Below are 9897 nucleotides of genomic sequence, written 5' to 3'. Positions count from 1 at the left end.
AATGTTTTTAAAAAGTCAACATTTTCTCTTATACCGTTCCTAGGGTATATGTAAATATACACTACCTGACAAAAGTCTTGTCGTCAATCCAAGTCACCAGACATGAACATTATTGAGACGAAGAAGGGGGCATTGAAGATAAATCCAAAGAATTTTGATGAACGCTGGGAGTACTGCTGTTTTCGCCATTCCATTTTATTTGAGTCATTGCAGAGATATATGCAGTCGTCCAAGCTCATGGGAGTCAAACACAATATTCATTCTTTCTCCACTGCACCATGACTTTATATTCTATACTGTACATTATTTATGTTCAATGACAATACTTTTGTCTAAGCAAAGTCAGACGTTACTCTCCTAATTAAATAATTAAAAATCAAGACATGATCATATTTTATTTTGGTCAAATAAGTTTAATCTAGAGGTGTCTGCTTTTCATTTAAGCCACTTCTGAAACCAAATAATCAACTAGAAGTCAAGATATTATTTGTTGTTCCTAAAACGTATGTATTTACATACTAGTAAATGTATTTTTACAACTATTTTCTTAATTTATTAGATAATTAACATTATCTTCAGCAGAAAACAATCCTCCACATTAAAATCTATGATTCCAAAATATTACCCAGACATTTAAAAGAACACATTTTGGAGCAGTTCTCACAATATCATGATACAGAGAAACCGTGGTATTATTATTAAAGGTTATCAAACCGTCAGAATGGAAATCAAGGTATTTGCCAAAAAAAATAAATTAAAAAAATAAAAAATAAAAAATATATATATATATATATATATATATATATATATATATATATATATATATATATATATATATATATATATATATATATTTATTTATTTTTTATTTATTTTTTTTTTTTTGATTGGATATTTGTATCCAATAAAAAAAAATCTGTGTAACACATTTACATGACATTGCATACAAGTATATGTTAAATTAAGCATAATCGGCTTAGGAGAACACACAGTCACTGTCATTTACTTGAACAAGTACAAGAAAAGTAATTTTCCCTACTGAAAAAATGTTGATTTTGTACCTCTGAACAATCTCAAAACACGAGCACAGTTTACACATCTTTAATAATTAAAAAATAATTTTAATCTAAAGTGGGTGACATTTAATGCTTTAAAACATGGTCTACTTATTTCATTTACTTAAATCAGTAGTTACTCATGTTTTAGAGTTTGAACAGCCAAAAAATACCAGATTACTCTCTGCATACTGACCTAACATGCATTTGATATGAGACGTGTCATAAGAAAACGCACCAAAAGAGAATACTATTGCACTAAAACACATATCTAAATACATTACCTGTATATTTACTTGCTTTCCCACTCACATTTGTTAGTTCATTCAGTATTACTCGTGCTTCACACTAAAGTGATGCTCAGTGTGACAAAATGTGACTACAAATAACTAAAATGTGTGTGAACGCAATGAAACTGTATCGATGATTTAAATGAAGGATTGGCAGCCCTTTTTGTGAATATGGCCAATATGTTACAGCTGTGCAATAATCCCAAATCATGGGATTAATTTGCCAGTTTCAATTATCACAGGTCAATTCTCGCCGACAAAGAAGCACCAGATGCGATTCAGTAGTACAATTTTATTTAAAACTAAAAAAAGTCAGCAAGTTGCAGTTAAATTAGTTCAATGCACAATATATATATATAATTGTTTTACATTTTGGTATGTGATGCATACATTGTGCAACAACCTCTGATTACTCAAATATACATTAATGGCTTGTTCCAGACAAACAATAACTTATTCTGTTCTGACGACACATCGACTTATACTTATCCCTATAAACATTTGCTCTTACTCTGTACACACAATAAACTGTCAAGAAGGCAAATATTGATATGTACATTCATGCAATACAATTCTGAGTACCTTTTGTACAATATAATACACATATATCTTCAGTACATGTATCTTGTTGGACGGGTGAAAGACTGTACAGTAGATTGTGGGAATGTTTTAGTGGGACATGAAGTGGGATTTCTGTTTACACAGGCCTGTAAATGATGTAATCATCATTGCTCACTTGTTTATTATGGTTCATAGTTCCGTGTTACTATGCAGGAACATTGATTGCATCACTGATTTCTAAATACAAGCTGTATTGTATTTTGCAAGACATATTGTCTGCAAAAAAAATGAATTTAAGATATATTAATCGAAAATTAACTAAACACCCAGCCTGATCTCACGAATAAACTTAAGTATTTTACGTTTTTATAGTTTAGTGGCTAATTCATATGAGTTCAGTCGTATGAAAATGTACCATTTTAAAAAAGTGACTGATTTCTATTGACTGATGTAAAGATTTATATGTATATATTTATGTGTTTGTGTGTGCACACTCATATATAGGCACACTTTTTTTTAATTTAAAATCATTTTAATTTTCAATCATTTCTAATTTACTTTCCCGTTTTTTTCTCTCGTAATAAATTGAATATTGGCATAAAAGTTTATTACCTTATGTAACACTGGATGTCAAACTTCTAGATTATTATAATAGTTCGAAATTGTCCAATTATCATGACCAAACATTTTAACCTTATTCTCAGTCTATATTTAGCATTTATTCTCAAATAATCTGTATAATCAATAATTAAATAAGGCTTTGAATGGGAATTAGCAGTTTCTCTCCATCTTTTTATTTTTATTTATTTATTTTTTTGACTCAGTTGTGGTATTGCTCAGACATGTCAAACAGAAATGAGTGCTGCTGCCAAATTTTCACTAGTTTTTCCTCCCTTTTTTGGGTCCAAATAAACTGAAAATGAGCGCTTTTAACTTCTACCCCATCCTCAGCTGGCCTGCAGACACCTATACTAGTGGATGCTGCTCTCTTGTTGGTTGTAGGTGATTGCCAATGTTATTTTCACACATGAATGTTAATACATTCCACACAGCATGATTTAAATCACCGACAGCTCCAGATGTTTAGCATGCCAAATATCTGACAGGTATCAGCGACTCATCTGTTAACATACATACTGTAACTACTCATGTGAACGAGCACCGATTTCTCGATTTCTGAGTCAAAATCGGGGCTAAAATCATGCAGTCTGAACTGCAAGAGGAACAGAGCAGCTTTATGGGGAAAATAAATTAATGAAATATTTCACTTAATATTTGACTTTAGTTAACTTCAAAAAAAAAAAAAAAAAAAAAAAAAGATAAAATGCTTCAGGAAACATGTAAAGATCAAACTAAATTTGTTTATTATATTCAGCAGTCAAAGGTGCACCAAAATACTGGCAAATTAACATTTTCAGTCAAAGCCTAATTTTCAGTTAAATCTAAAATGGGTTTGAAGAGCCAAACTGTTATGTTTAGTAATTCTTCAATAATCTCAAATGTTCAATGATATTCTCTGCCACATTATGTTTAGCTAACAACCGCCACTACTGTAACCTACAAATGATAATATATAGACCATTTTGAGAGGTGTAAACCATATCAATGGTCCTAACGTATTTCTTGTATTGCACTTTTAATTTCTATATCTTCCAAGAATCCAAAAAGGTCCATATGGTCCATATACTGATTAATAAAGGCTGTTTTAAGATATGATCAAATTGCATCGTTACGGTTAAGAAATAGTTTGACAACAAGCAGGAAATGTTTCTAGGGCAATGACATCACCACATTGAAATGGTCTATACTGTATTATCAAATACATTGTTATTGCGTTTTGGATCTTTACAGGTATGGTTAAGAAGACGTTCAGTGAGGGGACAGAAACCTCTTAGGTTTCATTAAAATGATGATAATCCGTGTTTCGAAGATGAAGAGTTTTTAAAGTATATTGAAATGAGAAAGACAGTGATTTTAATCTTTGCTCTTTTCAAGGGTCAGCTAACTCAAATTGTTAAGACAAAACAGATTCATTTTTTATTGATTTATTTTTAACAAAATAATACAGATTAATGTCTTAATAATACAAATTTAAAAGAAGCTATTTATCAGCTCTAACAACATAATTCTCATTTTAAAATGAACTTTTTCTTAAAACTCATCCATTATCCGTTGTTCTTTCTTCATGTACTTATAACTGGAGCTCTTTCCCAATAAGCCACATTTAGCATCTTTAAAATCTACACCATATCAATAAAAGGAACTCATCTACAATCATCTAAATATTAGCAAAGCAAATGCTAGCATTGTGTTTTTGTATAATCAGCATGCACCTCAAGAACTCAATCCTTTCCAATTGCATAGTAACACAAACTGCAAGAAATCTATGGGTGCTTTTCAGAAAAGCACTTCTCGTTCTCTACTGTATATTTGGTACACAAAATGAAGAATCAACCAATCCACTTGGAATCCGTATCAAAACATAAGGGGTTGATGTGGTTATTTAACACTCACACAATCTACATGAGACGAGAGAACCCTTAATGTTTAATGAGGAACACTGCAGAGACCGAGTTAAAGACAAGAGAAGACAGGAATTTCAAAACATCATTGCATTCAACAGAAAGTGCATGCGTCTATTTTGTTGTTGGTGTTGTATATTATACTCAAAGGGGCCCCTGAGGGCCACCAGGTTGAGTCTTGTGAAACTTGTGCAGCTGCCTGCATCGCTAAGTGTCGTCTTCTCAAATCCTACATATGCTTGCCTATACACGTCACTTATTTGCTTTGATTCTTTTCTCTAAACACCATTTAATGTCCCAAGGAGGGCAGCCGTGCAGTTTACAGTTTCTAAATTCGTATATACCTTGCGTCCATCTCGTGAACCCAAACAGAGAGCCGGTGGTGCTGTAGGGTAGCTTGCCTTGCTGCATGTTGGCCTCTATACTCCAGTGTTGTTGGTTTCCACTACCTGCTGTTTACAGCGTGAGCTCATGGCATACTCCCCTCGGCTCGTGCCGTTCTCTTCTTTTCGAAGGGGTTTCCTGGAAAACAGAGAACAAACAGATTGAGCTTCAAACAACTTTCTTTTTTTTTTTTTTCTCAGAGTGAGAATACTATTGATTGGCTTGTTGAAGCCTCAGAAAAGAAATGCCATAGATTTCTCAAAGGCAAACAGGAAAACAAGCAAAGGAAAACTGATAAGTGCAATGTGCATTTACTTTTACATTCTAACCTTGTACATCCTTATGAGCATTCTTGTGTTTTCATTTTGGGTTTTGATCATTTTGACTATGTAAATGCTGTCACAAACTATATCAAAATGGTCAATTGTTCTAGGAATTTTAATCTTTAACCAGACTTTCCATTCACAACTTTTTTACAAAAAGTACAAAATAACAAATTGCAATTAGGAATATCATAATGAACACCATAATATGTTATCACACTGCCAATAACAATGATTTAAAATTTGATGTCGTTTCTTGACAGTAATATGAAAAATAATTTAAGTATACTTATATATATTATAAGTATAGTATAGTATAGTATAGTATACTTATATATTAAATATATTTCCATATTATATAGAATATATAAAATAATAGTGGATATTTCAAATATTAGAGTACGTAAATAATACTTTTAACAAAATGGCAATTTCAGTGCAAATTCTGGAGTCGTGACCAGACTTTAACTCCAAAACCATTGTACTAACCAAATATCTCACAATGGCTGAAATTAAAAATAAAATGTAAAAAAAAAACTACAACATAAGTTTGCTATACAAAAATGAGGCATCTTACCCTGTCTTACTTACCTAAAGCTCATAAAATTTAAACTTAAAATCACAACTTTTTTTCCAAAGAGGGCTTGACATTTACACCCGCCAACCCACCAAATGTGGGTAGATTTCAGTAGTGGCGGGTTAGACAGACACCGCCACCATCCACTTTGGCTAGTTGACAGTAATTTTTGAATTGTAGTTCTCTTAAAAGCAAGATTCGACAATAAGTACGGCCCAATGCGTGCAAATGTGATTAAATGTTATCAGCATGATAAATCGTGCGCACGGGTGATGTTTAAAAAGTGTGCATGCTCGCGTTTTCTTGTGCGAAGCAACAGTGCCTGGAAACGTAGCTGGTGAGATCTGTTCTCTTTGAAATAAACTGGACAAGAAGCAATGCTTGCGTACCCACAGTCCTGCTGCTTTCAAGAGCTCCAGATTTGTTAAAAAATATCCCTTTGTAAGCAGCAGCGGTTGCTGCTTTTGCTTTCATAACAATAATTATTTTTTAAATGTAATTGTTTAAAAAAAAAAAGTTGTGTTGAATAAAAAGTGCATGTATACAGCTATATTTTGCTTGTTTTGATACATTATTTAAAATTTGTGGCTAAGAAATAATTTATTTATTTTTCATGTGGTCCGATAAATTTGGTAAGTCCTTAATTTTGAGCCCTGCAAAGTCATGTGAAATAAAAACTAATTGTTAAATAAATGTGACACTATAAAAGCACAACCCATTTGCTTAATCACATTAAGCCAGCTCATACACAACACACAAAAAAGTGAAATGAATGAGGAGCCATGTGGACATAACATACAATTTGAATCAAGTAATTAACATGTCAAAGTCAAATTCATGCATTTAAAACATATTTTCCCAACAACAAAATTGTGGCTAGTGAAAATGGTGAGTGGCAAGTAATGTTGGAAATCTAGTAACTACAGTGGCTGGTGATCAAAAAAGCTAATGTCAAGCCCGGTTTACAAATAATATTTGCTCTATTTATCATCACTAGACGTTTCTTGAGCCACTAACAAACACTGGGTTGATAAACAGCAGCACGGGTCATCAAAGTGAGTTATTCTGCCATTTAAATGACTTCCCGCAAGCCATAATGACTGCTGGACTTAAAAAGCTTTGGCATGCACCCGGCCTGTCCATTCTTTTTTTAAGATATGAAATATGCAACCTGCCTATAGCCAATTGCCTTTATAACCACATTAAAATCCAGAGCAGAGCATGCAGATCCAATCTGTAGATATTTTGTTAAATCATGTCATTCACAATTGACTTAATGCTAGGTAGAGAGTCTGAAAAAATTGGTTATGTATACAGATGGATGCAGGGGATATATATTTTGAAGGATAAAAAAAATAATATCAGTAAAGGATTCTATTAAATGAGGCAGTTTTAAAGCTTCCCTTTCACACAAAAAAGGATGCAATGATGGAACAGAAGTAAAGAAACACTTGCATAAAAGCAGCTATCAACAATGTTCAATAAGCTAATGGAGACCCCTGATGCCAAACAATCACATCACTGCTAAAAAGGACACATCCTTGCAATAGGGCTCACTGTCCAGCTTCCGGAAGTAAAAATGTCATTCAGAATCTCCATAGCGAGATTGATTTTTAACAATACCCAATAAATATTTCAAGAAACCCTTAATATAACTCAGAGGTTAAGTGCTAAAGTACGTCTCCAGAGAAGCCATTAGTCAGCTTCCTTTTTTAGCAAATTCGAATTAATTTAAGTGAAATTCACTCGGAAGACTGTTGCCGTAGAAACGACACAAAAGGTGAAAGAACAGTATCTCACACTTAATTCACAAATGAGTGAAATGTCTATTAGACTGATTACCTAGAGGTATAAAATGGCACAAAATTAAAAATTACAATATAGATTTGAATGGTTTAGTAGAATACTAATATTCAAAATTACTATCAATTCAGAAAAGGAGCAAATATATTGGTAGTCATAGAACTTAAACTTGTAGCTTTGAAGTCATGAGGTATGATGGTTTACAAGTCAGAGATAACCAAACATAACTTTGGAACATGGCAAATGAAAAACATCTTCACATTTCCAGCCTCCCGCATATATTTCAATAGAACTGCACCTTTAGACCTTTGTGGACCAAATAAATCAGAATGTTTAATAATAAATGCATCCAAAACAATTTTTTTTTAAAGTGTGTGGTCACAGAGCTAAGCTAAAACACACCAAAACCTTGAACAATAATGAACAATAACAGTAAATACCAGAAAAACAAGAGATTCCACGTCATATTAATGATTAGGTCAGGAAAAATGAAAGCAGTCATGAGAAAGAAAACAACCTGACCTTTACAGTGGCTGTCTCTACTGTCTGCGGCTCTCTGGGGTCTGTCTAGAGGACAAGTCTAATTTCATAAACAGGGCCTGAGCTCATTAAAACTGACCCGTTTCTTCCAGTGAAATACACTTATAAGACAGCAACTTGTTGAATGAAGGCTGTTTTTTCAGACAGTGTAAGATAAAGGGCTTCCTTCAGATGACCCCCATGAAATGTCATTTGTGTGTGCGGAGCTGAGCAACATCTTCAACATCCATCTTTTGAATGTTTTTAAATACTTTGATTGTAATGATCTAAAACAGGTTTTCTACTCTGGGAACTGTGAGTTTTAAGTAGATAAATGTAGAGTTGTTGATAGTCTTGTTATTTATTTAAGGGTGTGCACTACCTGACAAAAGTCTTGTCGCCTATCCAAATTTTAGGAACAACAAATAATAACCTGACTTCTAGTTGATCATTTATTATCAGAAGTGGTTTATATGAAAGGCAAAGACCTCTAGATTACAATACCGAAGCGTTCCAAGGCCAGCTGAGAGACATAGTCCCTCCAGCGTGTCCTGGTTCTTCCCCAAGGCCTCCTCCCGGTGGGACATGCCTGGAACACCTCCCTAGGTAGACCTCCAGAGGGCATCCAAAACAGATGGCCGAGAGACCTCAGCTGACTTCTCTTGGTGTGGAGGAGCAGCGGCCCTACTCCGAGCTCCTCCTGGTTGACAGAGCTCCCTTTCCATAAAGGTGTGCCCTGCCACCCTGTGAAGGAAACTTATTTCGGTCGCTTGTATTCGAGACCTTGTCCTTTCGGTCATGACCCAAAGCTCATGACCATAGTTCAGAGTAGGAACATAGATTGACCGGTATATCGAGAGCTTTGCCTTTAAGTTCAGCTCCTTTACCACAACAGACTGGTGCATCGACCGCATTACTGCTGCCACTCCACTAATCTGTCCGTCGATCTCACATTCCATCCTTCTCTCTCTTGTAAACAAAACCCCAAGATACTTGAGCTCCTCCACCTGGGGTAAACACTTTCCTCTAACTTGGAGATGGCAAGCCATCTTTTTCCAGTGGAGCACCATGGCCTCAGACATGGAGGTATTGATTCTCACCTCTGGCTCTTGGGACAAAAGTCTTGTCACTTAACAGAAATAATGTACAGTATAGAATATAAAGTCATGGTGCAGTGGAAGATGAATGAATAAAGTGTATGACTCCCATGAGCTTGGAGAACTGCATCCATACATCTCTGCAATGACTCAAATCACTCATTAATAAAGACATCTGGAATGGCAAAGGAAGCATTTTTGCAAGACTCAGAGTGTATCAAGATTCTTTAGGATTCATCTTAAATGCCTCCTCCATCTTACCCCAGACATGCTCAATAATGTTCATGTCAGTTGACTGGGCTGGCCAATCCTGGAGTACCTTGATTTTCTTTGCTTTCAGGAACTTTGATGTGGAGGCTGAAGTATTAAAAAAGTGCTATCCTGCGGAAGATTTTGCCCTCTCCTATGGTTTGTTTTGTAATGGGCAGCACAAATATCTTAATACCTAAGGCTGTTGTTGTTGCCATCCACTCTTCAGATCTCTCGGACACCCTTTTCCTTTACCAAACTTGACAGATTTCTGTAAGAATCTTGGGTCCATGCAGGTTCCAATAGGTCTTCTGCTGTATCTGTGATGATTGGGATGCAGTTTATCTGAAAAATCTAACCTCTGCCACTTTTCTAATTGATCAACTAAAAGTCAAGTTGTTATTTTTTGCTCTTACAACTGGGGTCGACGACAACTTTTGTCAGGAAGTGTTTGTAATTAACATTATTATCAAATTTAATTTTCAGCACAGCTATAATTTATGCAAATGAGAAGTGA

General features: G+C 34.5%; 1 protein-coding gene across 3 annotated transcripts in view; it reads right to left on the bottom strand.

The window, feature by feature from the left end:
• Positions 1-1622: 1622 nt before the first annotated feature.
• The window catches only part of prima1 (proline rich membrane anchor 1), a 44025-nt gene continuing 35750 nt past the window's right edge, over positions 1623-9897 (bottom strand). For all 3 annotated transcript variants that reach the window (XM_087298253.1, XM_087298250.1, XM_087298251.2), the window contains one exon: positions 1623-4950. In XM_087298253.1, coding sequence (XP_087154379.1) covers positions 4848-4950 — 103 coding nt within the window. In that variant the 3' untranslated portion in view covers positions 1623-4847. The remainder of the gene's footprint in view (positions 4951-9897) is intronic.

The sequence above is a fragment of the Danio rerio genome, chromosome 20 (assembly GCF_052040795.2).
Source record: "Danio rerio strain M-AB ecotype USA chromosome 20, GRCz13ab, whole genome shotgun sequence".
NCBI lineage: Eukaryota > Metazoa > Chordata > Actinopteri > Cypriniformes > Danionidae > Danio > Danio rerio.
This window is presented reverse-complemented; position numbering and strand designations above follow the sequence as displayed.